The sequence below is a fragment of the Crinia signifera genome, chromosome 2, assembly GCF_055691185.1.
Source record: "Crinia signifera chromosome 2, ASM5569118v1, whole genome shotgun sequence".
In the NCBI taxonomy this organism is placed as follows: Eukaryota; Metazoa; Chordata; class Amphibia; order Anura; family Myobatrachidae; genus Crinia; species Crinia signifera.
In genome coordinates, this window is record NC_139218.1 from 68,480,141 (window position 1) to 68,498,283 (window position 18,143).

General features: G+C 44.1%; 1 protein-coding gene across 2 annotated transcripts in view; it reads right to left on the reverse strand.

Annotated features, from left to right (window-relative positions):
- The window catches only part of SLC6A4 (solute carrier family 6 member 4), a 142,389-nt gene that overhangs the window by 13,218 nt on the left and 111,028 nt on the right, over positions 1-18,143 (reverse strand). For both annotated transcript variants that reach the window (XM_083172306.1, XM_083172305.1), the window contains exons 9-11: positions 14,559-14,671; positions 12,376-12,507; positions 3,410-3,509 (exon numbers count right to left, since the gene is read on the reverse strand). In XM_083172306.1, coding sequence (XP_083028432.1) covers positions 3,410-3,509; positions 12,376-12,507; positions 14,559-14,671 — 345 coding nt within the window. The remainder of the gene's footprint in view (positions 1-3,409; positions 3,510-12,375; positions 12,508-14,558; positions 14,672-18,143) is intronic.

An 18,143-nucleotide genomic window follows, 5' to 3' on the forward strand; every position in this document is an offset into this window, starting at 1 on the left:
ACATGTCCCACACATGTAGAGTGTATTACACTCTACATGTGTACTGTATAATGGAAATTACTGGCTCCCAATTTCTTATAATAAATTTTATTTAGTTTTTTTTTTCCCATATATCTACTGTGGCATCAAAGTCATAATTTAATATGTCTAGGGAAGTACTGTATATTTGGCTCCCATATGTCTAAACCTGAAAGACACTAACTCTCTCTTGGTATTGGAGCAGCTATAGATTTATCTGTGTAGAGGAAACTCTAGGAAATGGCCTCCATACTCTATATACAGGCAAAGGTGGGTTTAAAGACACTTTCTGCCTAAGGAGATCAGACAATAGGTGGGTCAAACCTAGTCCTGAGGTAAAAAGGATATAAAGACCCTTGTCTTTCTTCTGGAAGGTGGATCTGAGGACTCATCATCCCAGTTTACTATATTCAACTATTGCACTGGAAAAATCCATAGAACTGTAAAAATTACTTCTTTCTATTTTAGCTAATATTAGGTTCTTGCATGGGCCTTTTGGCCAGCAAAGAACATCATTTTTCCATATTTTTTTTAATCTATAGTTTCAAACACAGTTGTACTAATGGGTAACGACAAAAAGCTGACAAGAAATACAGATCAGTGAAAATAATTGTACAAAACAGTTTAAAATTAGGTATATCATTAGCCTGATTGTGCACCTTTTCTCAATGGTTTCCATATTCTACAGTTTATAAAAGAGCATCTATAGGTAAGGATAAAGTGAATCAAGACTCTGACTTTATACCGAGCTCAGAATCAGCCTTAAATGGGATGCATGTTGGAATCTGGTGGCAAAATAACATCCAAGTCACATGCACCTACCACATTAACGGAAGGAGAAAGAGTTGGACAAGTTCTGTGGAAAAATACAGACTGCTGGATTCAACCTGCGAGTGATTCAGAGGAAAGAAAGCAGGACAGCCTCCAGCACAGGAAAATGGGGTGACAGTGACAGGCAGTATTGTTGGGGTCACCAGACACCCTCCCCCCCAAAAAAAAATTCTCATCAGAATGTTTTTGAAAAAAAAAAATTCCCTCAGAAGATGAGGGTTATTTATATCTGAATCCTTCCCTAATGAATATTCTTAATAGCCAAAACCTTTCCAATTCACCAGGAAATACAATGTGCCATTGGAGATTTAGGAATCCAATCTACCTGCGCATGCACATGAATAGGATTGGAAGGGCGAGAAGGAAAAAGAAAACAGACTTGAGAAATTAAAGGTATTGTGAACTTGGAAGTTCTAATGCTGCCCATACACGCTGCAATCCCGGCGTGCGTTCTGGGCTACAATAGCATCCATCACATCGCATTGCATGCCTTGTGCATGCCTTGTGCATGCAATGCAATGCGATGTGATGAATATCAAGTACAAAAAGTATGTGCAGCACATACTTTTTGTACTGTGTGATGAGGTGCCGCGGGAGCGAGCACATCAAAGCACACATCGGACCCGCTGGGATCCCAGCGTGTATGGGCTGCTTAACCAGAATGTTTCTGGGTTGACTATTTAAATAATCTTAAAAAAGAGCAATGAAGCGAAGAGATTAACTTCACACTAAGAAATTTCAGGCTTAGATAGAGAATTGACAGACAAACCTGGTTTCCATAATTGAGAAAATGTATTTCCATCTTTTTATCTACAGAAACTTTCAACAAACTCGAAGCTTTAAGAAAGTTGTTCTTAACTGGACTTCATATGGAGATGAGTATTTGCAACTGGCATCTTAGAAATAGGGAAAATGGAAGGCATGGGCATAGGGGGAAGCATCTTATATACCATGAAGAATGTAATATATTTGCAGCTTCATGATAATGATTATAATTGGAGAATTTATTTTCCATGGCAGAAATTGGATCCAGTCCATCCTGAGAGACTCAGATATGGGGTGAGATTTAATAGGAAGAGAGATTCAGAAAGTGAGAGATTTGGAAGGAATTATCCATTTTTTTTAAGGTGGCAATCATTTACACTGCAAAACCAGTTTGATTTTGCAGTGTAAATGATTGCCGCTTTAAAAAAAACTGGAGATTTCTTACCAAATCTCTCACTTTTTGAATCTCTCATCCTATTAAATCTCACCAATAGATTCTTAATTTTTTTGCTAAATCCCGGTTAACTGTTTGGGTCTGTCCAGTAGAATGTGGATAGTAGCATAAAGGTTATACCTTTTTTTTGCATAAGGCTCTCCAGAAATTAGACATTAATTGAGCTCCTGGTCTGATAAAGTCACAAAGGATACTGAGTAAAAAGTGAAGCCAAAACTTTTCAAAGGTACAAAGTGAATCCCCCAAATAGTATGGTATACAATGGAATGTGAGAGAAAGGCTTTCTTTAAAGTATTGAAAGCTTGCACAGTCTCAGGAGACCAATTTGTAGGGATGGCTTACTTATGGATAAGTGCGGTGATGTGTGCTACAACAGAAGAAAATCCCTTGATATACTACTACTACTATTTGTTGTTGGTGGTCAATGTAACAAGGATTACCTCATCTTTAACTTGTCCATTCCTTTAACAAGGTTTACCAGGGAATGTACAGAGACACACTGGGCGGTATTCAATGAGGCTGATTCACCATGTTTTTATGGCGATTTTGTGCTGTAAGGCGAATTTTTGACTAAAACGGTGAATCACCCTATTCAATGACCAGATGGAGAATATATTTAGAGGTTTTTTTCACCATGATTCACCGAGTAGCAATCGCTATCTTTTTATGGTGAAGTGGAATGTGAACTTTTAAAATAAAGTGTTTTGTTTTTTACATTTGGTGTCAAAAATTCAGGAATTTTATTCTGAGGAGGGGCATGCTATTTTTATTCATGTGCTGTAAGCACATGAATATATATTTAATAAAAAAAATTTTTTTTTTTTTTTTACACAGATCAGCCAGCAGGGGGCCGGAGCCGAGCCGCTCATTAGATATTCATATATTCACTGCACCCGATCATTACATATGCATGATCGGGTGAAGTGAATATACCCGGTCCCCTGCTGGCGCCCCCGGGGGGCAGCCTGTGCTGCCTGGCACCCGGGGAGCCCACCTCTCCCCCACAAACGTTCTGGGGCAGGCAGGGAGACTTCCATCTCCCTGCCTGCCGCCGTCCTCGGACTCCCTGCGGCATCGCCGCAGGAGTTAAAATTTGCCAGTCAGGGGCAGTGAGCCCCTGACTCGTTGAATACTGGAGCCGGCGAGGCTCTGGAACGCAGCGAGCAGTGGCGAATGTGCAGCGAATCCTAAACAGGATTCGCTGCACGTTGTCAGTATTCTCATTGAATACTGCCCAGTGTGTTACTGCAATAGAGAGCACGTTGTATGTAGCTACAAACCCTAGAAAACAATTCTACAGCATGTTGAAGGCAATGATAAATTACATTTGTTGTTGCTTACCGTAGAACCAGGACACCGCTATGGCTTCCAGGAATACCACAGTGAGTACTGCTGGGCCGGTGGCATACTCCTCAAATAGCTTCACCATGTAGGCCCCGCCCTGAAAAGATCCACAAATTGATGTACAATTGTGTTCCGACATCATCTTCTAGAATAAGTTAATACGGCTTTACAAAGAGCATACCACTGCCTTATTGGCCCTGACATTTACTGTATTTAAAATGCTGCTATAGGAAAGATTTTGTTTTTATCTTCAAGTCTGTAACCAATATACAGCCTCTTTCATACCATAGTTGAGAAAATCATGAACGATGGGTTACAGTATATCTATCCGTGCGCACAGCGCCATTCTGTGGGACGCACTAATGTTCCAGAGCTAAATTAAGAAGCTGGTTGCTGCATTTTCCTGAATATTAGTTCAGCTGACAAAATGACAGCTACTATGATGTGTAGACAGCAGGTACAGATCGTTGGACCATCTGTAATGCAAGGCAGCCACACCAGCCACAGGAAGTGAGTCCTCCACAAACACTGATTGATTGCATTATAATATGTAAAGAGAGACAACTATTCTTTATGTAGTCTTACATTAGTGTAACTATGTGCACTTTCTATAGAATAAATACTTTCAGATAGTTTTATTAACTTGTAAAACTCTCCTGTAACTTTTATTAAGTACATTGCTTTGTAACAAATCTGGTGTTAAGGTCCATACACACTGGGCGACTATGCCCAGCGTGTATGGACAGCGATGATGCATACACACGGAGTGGCTTTCCCCCTGCCCAGCGCCAACGGAAGGGGGAGGACGGCGTTGCATAACTCAGCGCTATGCAAAGCCGTCCTGAAAGACACTCATCTGCTGGTATAACCTTGAGATGAGCGAATTTCCCGGCCATGATGCGGGAACGCGCAGCAGCGCTCACCACTGGGGCATACACACTGGGCGGCTTTGAGCTGGAAGCCACTCAAACAGGCTGTTTTGAGCGGCTTTCAGCTTAAAGTCGCCCAGTGTGTATGGGCCTTTAGAGTATGGGTCCAGCCATCAGAGCGGAAGGAAACAGGACCAAGCAAAGGTCACTGCAGACAAATATGAAGCATTGGTAAGAAAGCCAAAATTCATAGACAGGTAATGAAGCAGAGAAGTAGTCAAGGAGGAGAAGATGGCTCGGTACAAAGGTAAAACAGCAGGTGCTGTAAGGTAAGATAACAGGCACAGTACAAATCAAAATAAGCAGGCATGGGGAACAGGAAGCTGCTGGAAATAAAAGAACAAACATATATGGTGACACTGCGCTGCTATGAGGAGGAATAAATTCTATTCACCACCACGGGATAAAACATACATTTAATTCATAGGTACTTAGATGTTAGTTGGGCGCCCAATTAGCATACGTACGCTTACTTAGGAAAATCGCATCACATGGGCCATTTTAAGTGGCATGCGATGCAATGCGATTTTCCTATGTAATTTATTCACTGCTCTCTTAGCCCCAGAGGATCGCATTGCATCGCACCTCCCGCAAAAATCGCATGCGATGTAATGCGATTTTATAGGGTGTACAATGCCATGACATTAGGTATACAATAATAGCATTATATGACATAGAATGATGTTTTAGGCACCCCCCATTATCCACGCCACCCCGAAGCATGGCGAGCAGAGGCGGAACGTGTCCTCCGACCTCTTCATACCCCCACTATCCACGTCAGCGTGGAGTTGATTTTATATAGTGTGGCGAGCGCAACGAGCCACCTAGCCCGAAGCGTGGCGAGCGCATGCGGATTATATTACATGTATTCCGCATCCCCTCGCGGGGCTTGCTGCGCTTGCCACACTATATAAGATCAACTTCACGCCGACGTGGATAGTGGGGGTATGAAGAGGTCGGAGGAATTGTTCCGCCGCTGCTCGCCACGCTTCGGGGTGGCGTGGATAGTGGGGGGGGTGCCTAAAACATCATTGTATGTCATGGCATTGTACACCCTATAAAATTGCATCGCATGCGATTTTGCGGGAGGTGCAATGCCATGCGATCCCCCCAGGGGAGAGAGCAGTGAATAAATTACATACATGCGATTTCCCTACGCAGAATAGCCCACTAAGCAAATAGCAAATAGCTTAGTGGGCGCCCAACTAACACATAAGTACCAATTCATAAATAGCTAATTTGTATACATAGTAATCATAAGCAACATTTTAATAATACCAAATAAAACCTTAAAAGAGGTACTTTAAAAAAGTAGATAGCAGCATATGTATGGTACTTTCTTGTTTTAAGGAATATACCGTATTGGAATACCACAGGAAAAGATTGGGTAGGTCTGTCAATGCGCCAGGCAGCCCACTGATGGGTACACTCAACAGTGGTACCCTCGTTCCACTTAAATACAGAATACAACAAGACAATGGATGTGAGTGTTCCCTCCACAGGCGCCAAATACAATGTGGAATGGGAGAAAAGAGCAAAATACACCCCTTAATGATGGGTAACGGTCCTCTTCTCCCAATATCAGACAAAGCCAATGGTATTGAATCAAACAATACCGTACGTCCCTCCTAGTGGGTAGCGTCTCCTCTTCTCCCAAATTTGGAATACAATAGCTGATGCTAACAGAGTTTCACCGTGAAGGATGCCGGTGGACCGGGAGACTTGTCCCCAAGGGGTTCACTCCAGGGAATACCCAAAAATGAGGGAACAGATAATAGTGCAACTCCACTTTTATTTTTCAAAAAACACACAAAATAAACGTTAAAAAAGGAGGACAAAAAGATAAAACAATGGCCAATTACCACAGTTGGTGGAGAACTGGATGAAAACAGCTCTCTATCTGCGCTTTTTAAATGAAGGTCAACCCGGAATCGGCCTCCACAAACAGGCAGGTAGGTATCAGGTCCAAAGTCCTCTCAAATGTCCCCTCCAAATGGTAGCTGGGAACTCCAAGCGCGCTTTCGACCGTCCCTACGGTCTTTTTTCAAGGAGAGTGCCCTCTCCTTGAAAAAGACCGTAGGGACGGTCGAAAGCGCGCTTGGAGTTCCCAGCTACCATTTGGAGGGGACATTTGAGAGGACTTTGGACCTGATACCTACCTGCCTGTTTGTGGAGGCCGATTCCGGGTTGACCTTCATTTAAAAAGCGCAGATAGAGAGCTGTTTTCATCCAGTTCTCCACCAACTGTGGTAATTGGCCATTGTTTTATCTTTTTGTCCTCCTTTTTTAACGTTTATTTTGTGTGTTTTTTGAAAAATAAAAGTGGAGTTGCACTATTATCTGTTCCCTCATTTTTGGGTATTCCCTGGAGTGAACCCCTTGGGGACAAGTCTCCCGGTCCACCGGCATCCTTCACGGTGAAACTCTGTTAGCATCAGCTATTGTATTCTAAATTTGGGAGAAGAGGAGACGCTACCCACTAGGAGGGACGTACGGTATTGTTTGATTCAATACCATTGGCTTTGTCTGATATTGGGAGAAGAGGACCGTTACCCATCATTAAGGGGTGTATTTTGCTCTTTTCTCCCATTCCACATTGTATTTGGCGTATTGGAATACCAGTCTCTCTGGAAGCAGATGTTAGTGGATAGTGTCTAAGTCCCGTTCCTATGATGACCTCCAATTGCATATGGATTATTTCCCAAAACTGACCTCGTACACTCGCTATATGTAGATCATCACTCGCTGAGAACTTGTATTAGGCAAGGAGTATCCTGGAGTGGAGTAATATTTACAGCACAGGGAAGAGCTTTTTGATCCATGGTTGGGGCTCTAGAAGTCCTGAATCCATTGTGCAGGTCTGGCCCGGGGCTGGAAAATGACTGTAGATGGATCCAATAGTAAAGTGTTATCCAAGAGAGGCTGGTTAGTGGCAAATGCTGGTAAACTGATGCGTTTCGCCAGTTCAACTGGCTTTATCAACCTTTGATAAAGCCAGTTGAAGTACCTCTTTTAAGTTTTTTTTAGTATTATTAAACTGTTGCTTATGATTACTATGTATACAAATGAGCTATTTATGAATTCAATGTATATGTTTTTATCCCATGGTGGTGAATAGAATTTATTCCTCCTCATAGCAGCGCAGTGTCACCATATATTATTATTGTTGCAGTAACCGGTGAATGCCGGCAACGTGGGGCCGCAGATGTTAGAGAATCCGGCCCTAAGTACTTAGATGCTCTGAAATCTCCCAAGAACTGCAGAACAGAGTATGCCGGTAAATTTCTCAATGGCAGACAAGATCTGGTTGGTTCAGTTCCTGACATGGCATTGTCATTCTTTGCCTGCCAGCCATATCATTTTTTGCCCAAGCAGAGTAATAATTTTAGCTGCCCTGTAATACGACTCAAAACAGCTGAGCTCTCCACATTACATAAAATTGTGAAGACAGCTGTGTGATATAGTCCAAGGCAATAAGTTGCCTACTAAATTGCTAAACAAGCTATACCTCATTTCAGTCAGATACCACACAATGTGAAGTAGAGACCTACTCCATGTACAGTACTGTGCAATATATAGGTGTCCCTGGATCCAACTTGTTTCTGCCATTTCTGGGCTGATTTCCCGCATTACATTTTTAGATTTTGAAAGGAAACGAGCATCGTCTGATGTAATAGGTTTCCTTGTCAGACCACTGCGTCTACAGTCCCCAATGTTACCCGCTTCATTGTGCTTCTCAGTCTTGTTATAGTGTATGACCTGTGACATGAAACTGTCTTCCACAACCTCACCATTGTAGCAAAGTTTAGAAGTTCCTCACCTGAATGTGTTTCAACCTACACATGAATATGATAATCATCATTACCTGTTTTGTATAATCATACATCTGACCATAATCCTACAAAATCCCTGACTCTATGCAAGTGTACCTAGAAGAATTGATGCTGGTTTGAAGGCAAAGGATGGTCACTGCAAATACTGGTTTGATGGAGATTTCTCATCTGTTCATTCACTTTGTATTTTGTTAATTGGTAAAATTAAACTATTTTTGAAAGCATTCTAATTACTTTGCAGCATTTTTTCCACACTTGCCTAAAACATTTGCAGTTTTGTATGTAAGCGCTGCCTTAGGATACAATCTTAACAAGCAGAAGTATTTCAGTTCACAGTTAGGGTCCTGGGTCTGGATATTACTCATTTACACATTTCCATTACAAAGAGAGCAACAATCATCAACAATCAATAGAAAATTGTGTTTAGTTTTTAAATGATATCTTGGGGTTCTCCTATTCCATTTTAGCCACTTTCCTATTCCTTGAGCGTCATATTATGTGCCACAGATGCAATAAATGCTTCCCTTACCTTTGGCTACAAACTGCCCAATCTACATTGGAGTAAATAGAATCTGCCATTATTTGTTAAAATATACAATACTGTTAAATGTATTTAGTGATGTCATTTTTTTGAAATGTGCCTACTTCCCCCCCTTTCTCAATGATCCCGAGGCTGGTTATGCTCCGGAGGGGGGACCTCACACCTTTAAAAACAAAACACTTTGATACATTTTACACAGGAACATGCACAGATCGCAATGATCTGTGCAGCATTCTGTCAGAACCTGGTCTACATATGTGGCGAATTTTAGACACATTTCCCTGAATTCGCATCTCATTAAAAATGCGAATTGTATACTTTTCAATGGGAAAACATCTGGATGCGAGTTCCAGCGCGACTAAAATTCACACTTTCAGATGTGCGATTTTGTGGCAAAAACGCGGTTTTGTCCTTTTTCACAACTTATTAAATATGCGACTTCAGGAAAAAGTACGATTTCGCCTGTTTTTGACGAAAAGAAATTGCACAAATCCCATTTTCGCATCTCATTAAATGTCACAATAGGCGTGCCCAAATGTTTTAGGGGAGGGTGTGTGATATCAGCTCCAACCTTCGATCAGCCTATATTCTTCCCAGCCACTGAGTAAGTACAGGGCTTATCTGAGCCTGCGATGAGCTGTGACCAGTGGAAAAATCATTTGATGGTGAGCTGGATTTTGTCATATTCTCTCGGCTGTGAAGTCTTAAGGCCCCCATACACTAGGGCGACTTGTCCTTAGGACAAGTCGCCCCCGACTTCCCCCTGAGCTTCCCCGGCTGCTCCCCGGGGGAGCTTGATTAGATTGGCACTTGATGTGCCATTTTTTACATGTGATAAATCGTCTCGATTTATCACATGTAAAAAACCCGGGGAGCGGGGGGGGGGGGGGGGGGCTACAGAGCAGGGCTGCTGGTGGGAGCAGGGGGGGCTGGGGACGCTGCGGGGGACACAGGCGGCATAGAGCCGGGAGCTGTAAGTGCTAGAAAAAAAAGCCTATACAATGAATGGGCAGCCTGTGATTGGCTGAGCGCTCTCTCAGCCAATTGCTGACTGGCCGAGAGTGCGCTCAGCCAATCACAGGCCGCCCATTCATTGTATGGGCTTTTTTTTTTTATTCAGTACTGACAGCTCCCGCCGGCTCCCCCTGCCCGGCTCTATGCCGCCTGTGTCCCCCGCAGCGTCCCCAGCCCCCCCTGCTCCCTCTACCGCCGCGCCGCCCCACTAGGTCCCAAGTCGGGTGGTCGGATGTGCAGCAGGTCCGACCACCCGACGCAGATCCGATGCGCACGGGACCGCGCATCAGATCTGAGGGGACATCAAAACTAGCCGATTTTGGTTGATTTCGGCCAGATCCGACTGATCTGGCTGAAATCTGACCAAAATCGGCTAGTGTATGGGGGCCTTTACCTAGCCATACACATCTATTCACATAGTGATCATATTCATTTGTAAGGCAGGATTTCACTATAGCAGGGTGATGTCTTCTTGTTCGGTGGCTGCTGCTAATTCGCACAGCAGCAATCAGGTCTAAATTGGGCCCAATATACAAGGATCATATATCAATCAATCAGAGCAGCCTCCAGGTGTGGTCTAGTCACATTGCGATGCGGAATAAGAAATGATTTGTATAAACAAAAGACGTTCAAAGACAGCAAAGTTGTACTGCATGTGGAGACTCATTCCCCCAGGGTATAGGGTCTAACCTACAGGAGCTATGTACCATGCATTTAAAACAGCACTGTGACACTCTACACAGTAAATTTGGCACTGCTTGCACATGTTCAGTAGCCCAGTATTGAAGTCATCAGGTCGAAGGTCAGATCTTCAAGGGCTTCTGGGTCCTAGTGCCGGGTTTGTATGCAGCATAGAAGACAGAGCTAGAGTGCCCTGCTCTTTAACAGTACTTTCACTTGTGTGCCTTGGTTTAGCAAGAAATATGTAACTGAGTATTAATCTAATTTTAAGAAAAGTCACAACCTGACCTGCTTATATTAGACAATTTATTTATTTATGTAGAAAAATGCCATTTCCACTCACACAATACATGAAAACAAAAATGCTCTATGCCGCCAATTTTTGTCTGAGAAACTCATTAGCCTAAAACTCTTAATTCGGTGGTCGAGATGCACGAATGCCATTTTGTGAGGATTGGCTGCGGTCTGCATATGCACCAAGCCCGCAATGCAATGTATTGCGGGGATTGGATGCAGTGGGCAACTCCCTCCCCAGTGCAGCTGGAAAAGGCAAATTACTGCATTACAGCAAACATTGGGCAGCTCCTTCTGATGATCAAACCTACAGGTTCCCCTTAGTGCCTCACGCATCCTCCTCTGCTGTGTGCTCACTGAACCTAAGCTTACTGTATATGCCTGTACAGCAGCTACTGAGTTGATCTCTAGTTCAGTAAACAGCTACCAGGGCAGGCACCAGAGGCATTTCATATTTGAACAGGCAAGGCATTGGCTCCAAAAATTAGAAGCCTCTCCATACTGAACCATATCGGGAACAGGAACAGGATCCAATTTTCAAAAATACCCCCTTCCTCTATATGGGTATCATACATCATTTGGGGCAGTACGGATGGTGTAATGGTTAGCATTACTGCCTCATAGCATTGAGGTCATGGGTTCGATTCCCACTATGGCCCTAACTGTGCAGAGTTTGTATATTCCCCCCATACTTGCGTGGGTTTCCTCCAGGATACTCCAGTTTCCTCCCACAATCCAAAAATATACTAGTAGACTAATTGTCTCCCAATAAAATTAACCCTAGAATGTCTGTGTGTACATGTGGTAGGGAAAATAGAATGTAAGCTCCACTGGGGCAGGGACTGATGTGAATGTTCAAATATTCTCTGTACAGCGCTGCGGAATATGTATGCGCTATATAAGAAACTGTTAATAAATAAAATACATAGGCATGGTTAGGATGTTCAAGTATCCACAAAGCTGCTTCCTCTGATGTAATAATTATAATGTGTGCTGACCATGGCTGTGTACATTATACAAGGCTAAATGATCCCCAATAAAGCCATATGTGCTGCCAAGTATAATATGGGTGTGGTATGGCACTCTGACAGGGGGGAATCCCAGTATCCTGACGTCGGAATCCGACTGCCGGTGCTCCAACAGCACAAAAAAGACCCTTGCGGGCCCGCTATGCTCGCCACAGGTTCTGTTCTCCCTCTATGGGGGTTGTGGACCCCCACAAGGGAGAATAGCCGGGATGCCCCCTGTCAGAGCACCTGCAGTGGGGATACTGACTTTCAGGATCCCCCCATCGGATCGTCATCCGGCACATTGAGCCATATCTGCTGGCAAGTATCATTTATTAAAAGTTAAAATATTATCTTGTTCCAAATAACTGTCTCCTTAGGCACTTGGCATGTGAGGGCATGAGGGAAACTTGGTGGACTTATGCCAATGTAATCATCTTAAATTGAATTTCAAATGTTTTTCTCTATGAATTTTTTTTTATGGTGTTTATAAAAGAACCACAAAGTCTATTACAGTATGTGCAGTTTCTCTCCAGCAGTTATTATAACAGCCCCATTGTTCTTATCCTCACAGAAGGCTGACCATGTTTAGAAATAAATGCAAAAAACATAACAAAACCAAAAATATCTCTGTGGATAAATGCATTCAGTTGTTCTTACTTACGAATGTCAGGGTAGAAAGTGATCCGAGAAAGCAGAGAACAATTAGAAGGAAGACGAAAAGTTCCCGCCGCTTGCCCCAGACGTGAGGGAACTCGTCCAGTACTGCAGTTATGACCCCTTCCAGACCTGCAAACTACACACCGAAAACAATTGTATTTTATGTGTTATCTTTTGTAGTACACACCAATGGAGTGATTTATCATCTAAAGCAGGGCTGGGCAATTGCGGCCCTCCAGATGTTGAGGAACTACACATCCCATCATGCCTTGCATCAGTTTCAGCATGGCCACATAGCAAAACTAATGCAAACCATCCTGGGATGTGTAGTTCCTCAACATCTGGAGGGCCGCAATTGCCCAGCCCTGATCTAAAGGGAAACAGGTTGAGGTGTTGCCCAGGCAACCAATGAGATTTTAGCTATCATGCATCTGGCACATTCTATAAAATGACAGCTGGACTGTAATTGGTTGATATGGGCAACAACTCTCCCTTCAAAAGGTACAATATGAAGCACCTAAATATTTACTAGGATCAAGTGAATTACAAAGTAACATACCTCAAAAGTGTTCCCACTCTGTCTAGATTCTGAGGCAGCTTGAAGGTATTAACACTGGCGCATGCAGTAGAGGCCGATGCTTCAAATGAGTAGGCCAACAAAATGGGGTAAGCACATTCACTAATCACTTTGCCATGCCCACTAGGCAGTGAAGTGCAGTGAGGATAGGCAGGGGAGACAGAGCCTCACCTGTCATGCTCCTGTACACTGTAGAGTTTTGACTAAAAAAAATATTAGTATAATGCAAAGAAGATATTTATAATTAAAAATATCATATTTGTATTATTCTGATCATTTTAATAGGCGATTTTAAGTTAATCTTCGTTGTTAGGTGAGTATAAAACTTTAATAATATTTTCCATTATGAAGATACCATTTAAAATAATTCAGATTATTATGGATATGCTGTTCAAATGTTTAAAGATGTTGTATATTAACACAGCTTTGTCAGCAAGTTCAGTGGCGTAGCTAGAATTTTTTCTCCCCCGTGCCAAACAAAATTCCGGCGCACTTGCTCAATGGCGTAGCTACATATGTGGCAGACCCCGCAGTGGCTTGGGGGAGTGGCGCCAGTAGGGTCTGTGGTGGGCAGCGCTGGCTGAACTGACAGGCGACCCAGGCAGCAGTGAGCGCTGTCAGTTCAGCCAGCGGTGCCCACCACAGACCCTACTGGCGCCGCTCCCCCAAGCCGCATATGTAGCTACGCCACTGAGCAAATTTAACTTCAGTAGCACCCTTAAGAAAAAATGCATACTGTACTACTAAGAAATGTCAATGACAACCGTTATATACTGAAATATTGATGTATATATATACTCCAAAATCACATGTGCCACAATTAATAAAATAGTCTCAATGTCCCCTCATTATCCTCAATAAGGGCAGGATGTATTAAAATACATCGCCGCCTGCCCGCCATGATGCCAGTGCATTTGTACTAACATATGCGGCTAGCATTGCGGTGCGGTGATGGAGACCCCCCGCGATACCTGTACTGTGGTGTGCGGGGGGTCTCCGTCATCTCCCTGCCGCCTGCCTCTCACCTCATGCCAGGGACAGCTAAGCAGGCTCCTCCTCCCCACTGCAGCCGGAAGGACGTCCGGCTGCGTTACTAGGGGGGGGGGAGAGGGCTTACCTTCCGGGTCTGGACTAAGGACCTGGACTAAGGTAAGCCGGGGGGAGGGGGTGAGGGGGGGGGTCGGTGGAGGCATCGGGTTTGCCTCGGGCGGCGATAGAAGCCTAGAGGCTCCTATAGGGTATCGCCACCCAAAGGTGGCGATACCCTACAATGCGGTAACGTGGCGGCGGGGATTTAATACATAGCAAAATGTGGTAAAACAGGGGTTTTACTGCATTTTCCACTTACTGTAGTACATCCCGCCCTAAGTCACAAATTAGGATAAATTTTGCAGTAACAGAAAATTATAATTTCAATAAATGGGATGAATGTGAAGATTAAATGTTTACAAAGTGTTTACAAAGTGCACCATTAGATATTTTTCTACTAACCTAAGACTAACCAGTGGCATGTTTTTTTTTTGCATCACTGTTGAAATATGATTTTTGTTCTGTTCAGAAACAATGCCAATCATATTACTGTACATTTCAGTATTGTGAAGAAAACTCACCGTACTGTCAAGTCCCAGTGTGATCAGCATTAGAAAGAAAACAATGGCAAAGAATGTGGAAGCTGGCATATTCGCTATAGCCTCTGCATAGGTGATGAATAGGAGACTGGGGCCTAGAATAAAAGCAAGCATGAATTCATTATAGTATTATTATTATTATTATTATTATTATTATTATTATTACATTTTATTTATAAGATGCAACCGTATTTTGCAGCGCTGTACAGTATATATATATATATATATATATATATAATTCAGTAGGTTATAGCACAGAGATTATAAGATGTGTATCACACTTATTTACAGTTTCTTATATAGCGCAGCAGATTCCATTGCACTTTACAATAGTAGACAGTGATAAAATAAACTGGGTAACATCAGACAGACTTGGAGGTAGGAGGGCCCTGCTGCAAGCTTACAATCTATAGGGACATAGGAGGGAAACACAAGGACAGGCACCAATAATAGCATAGCTTGTAGGTCCAGAAGGGAAGCTATATAATACATAAGTGCCTCAGAGGGTTATGCGTATGGAACTTAAATATGATAGGCTTGCCTGAAGAGGTGAGTTTTCAGGGATCACTTGAAAGTTTGGATGCTAGTGGAGAGTCTTATTGTGCGTGGAAGGCAGGGCCGTTTCTAGACAATTTAGCTCCCAGGGCAAAGAAATAAAAATGCGCGCCCCCCCCCCCAAATAAAAAAACTATACGGAAGAAATTGCGCGCTCCTAAGGCGTGCGCGGCGAAATAGGGGGAGTGGTTTATTTTTAAAGAGGTGTGGCTTAATATAAGGGCGTGGTCTAGCAGGAAAACAATTACACTACATCTCACTTTTGCAACCTGCATGTACCGACATTGGTTACCGCAGGAATTGTCATTGTCCTCCCGCACTTAAGTTGGCGGGCTGAAGGCCACACAGTGACATAAAAAAATTAAAAGGCCCACACAGTTACCTAGTACGCCTCACAGATCAAGGCCAAACAATGACAGGCTACTTAAATCATTATACACTATTTATCAGTGATGCCAATTACACATTACGGCGCACACTGTGATGACAATTACACATTACGGCGCACACTGTGATGACAATTACATATTACGCCGCACACCCTGATGACAATTACACATTATGTCGCACACCATAATGCCCATTAGATCCCACACTGTGATGCCCATTACACACCACACTGTGATGGCAATTACACAATACTCCCCACACCGTAATGCCTATTACACATTATGCCCCAGGCGCCGCTGCCGTACAACTGATGCCATTTACTAATATGCCCCCACAGTGCCAGATATGCCCCCACAGTGCCATACATATATGCCCCCACAGTGCCACACATATGCCCCCACAGTGCCACAAGCAGCACAACTCACTGTCTCTGGCCCTGGGTCTCCCCCTCCAGTCCCCTGCCACTGCCATATCCCCCTTACAGTGCCACATATATGCCCCCACAGTGACACATATATGCCCCCACAGTGACACATATATGCCCCCACAATGCCAAATACGCCCCCACAGTGCCACAGATATGCCTTCACAGTGCCACACATATGCCCCTACAGTGCCAGATATGCCCCCATAGTACCACAGATATGCCCCCACAGTGCTACAGATATACCCCCACAATGCCAAATATGCCCCCACAGTGCCACAGATATGTCTTCACAGTGCCACACATATGCCCCTACAGTGCCAGATATGCCCCCACAGTGCCACAGATATGCCCCTACAGTGCCATACATATGCCCCTTCAGTGCCACAGATATGCCCCTACAGTGCCATACATATGAACCCACAGTGCCACAGATATGCCCCCAAAGTGCCACAACTTACTGTGGCCCTGGGTCTCCCCCTCCAGTCCCCAGCTGCTGCCTGGTGTTGGTGTCGGTTGAGGTGCTGCTGATGCTGCCTCTTCTTTCCATGGGAGGGGAGCGCATTGCGCGTCTCTCCTTCCCCTTGTCCCTGAGCCGCCAGCCATTCATGCCTCGCGGGCTGGCTCCTGATTGGCTGCCGGCCCGCGAGCGCTCTCTGATTGGCTGACAGCCAGGCCCCAGTGAGCGAGGGGAAGGAGAGACGAAAGATGCGCTCCGCTCCCCTCCCCTCCCCTCCCCTGGGAAATCACTCAGTCAGTGAGCGCCTGATGTTGTCGAGGCGGCCGGGGAGAGGGGGAGGAATTGAGGCGGCGGCGGCGGCAGCAGCGTTGGGGGGAGCTGCCGGGCACCCTAGCTGTTAATAGAGGTGGACAAGCCGTGCGGCGCCCCAGGCTGCTGTACGGCTTGTCCGCCTCTAGAAAAGGCCCTGGTGGAAGGCATTCCATAGGATGGGAGCAGCCCGATGAAAGTCCTGTAATAGTGAATGGGAGCTAGTGATCCGTGCAGAAGAGAGACGCAGAGCTTGTGCAGAGCGGAGTGGTCGAGATGGGAGATTTTTTGTGATAAGTAGAGAAATATATGCTGGTGCAGTATGGTTAATAGCTTTATATGCGAGTAAAAATTTTTTATATTGAATACGGTAAGATACAGGCAACCAATGGAGGGACTGGCAGAGCGGATCAGCAGACAATGAGCATCTTGCAAGGAAGATCAGCCTAGCAGCAGCATTTAAAATGGATTGCAGTGGCGAGAGTTCTGTTCTTGGGAAGACCAGTTAGGAGACTATTGCAATAATCAATGCGGGATATAATCAGTGCATGGATAAGAGATAAAGGGGCAGATTTATTAAGCTTGGAGAAGAGATAAACTGGAGATAAAGCGGAGAAAAGGTAAAAGGAGATAAAGCACCAGCCAATCAGCTGTGTTTGAAAAAGACAGTTGGGAGTTGATTGGCTGGTGCTTTATCTCCTTTTACCTTTTCTCCGCTTTATCTCCAGTTTATCTCTTCTCCAAGCTTAATAAATCTGCCCCTTAGTAGTGTCTTGTGTGAGATACGGTCGTATTTTGGATATGTTTTTTAGATGCATGTAACATGATTTGGAGACAGATTGAATGTGGGAAGAAAGGACAGTTCAGAGTAGAGGATGACCCCTAGGCAACGAGCTTGTGGGGTAGGGTAGATTGTCAAGTTGTCAACAGTTATGGAGATATCAGGATGTCGGATAGGGTGTCAAAACATGCGATTTGGGACGATTTCACAGCCCGATTCATCCGAATCGGGTGAAATCGGGCCCAAATCGCATAATGTATGGGGGCCTTTAGGTTGATAGATAGATTACTGAAATCCGAAAGAGCTGATTAGTTTGCCAAGAGAGGAAGTATAGATTGAGAAAAGCAGAGGACCTAAGACTGAGCCTGACAGAGGTAGTGAAGAGGAAGTAGAATCAGAGAACACTGAAAGAGCGATCATATAGGTAAGATGAGAACCAGGAAAGGGCTGTATCATTAAGACCTAGGGAGTGCAGTGTTTGTAAGAGAAGAGTGTGATCCACAGTGTCAAACGCAGCAGAAAGATCGAGAAGAATAAGTAGTGAGTAATGGCCTTTAGACTTAGCAGTTACCAGATCATTCACCACTTTAATCAGTGCTGTCTCAGTGGAGTGTTGAGAACGAAAGCCTGACTGAAGTGGGTCTAATA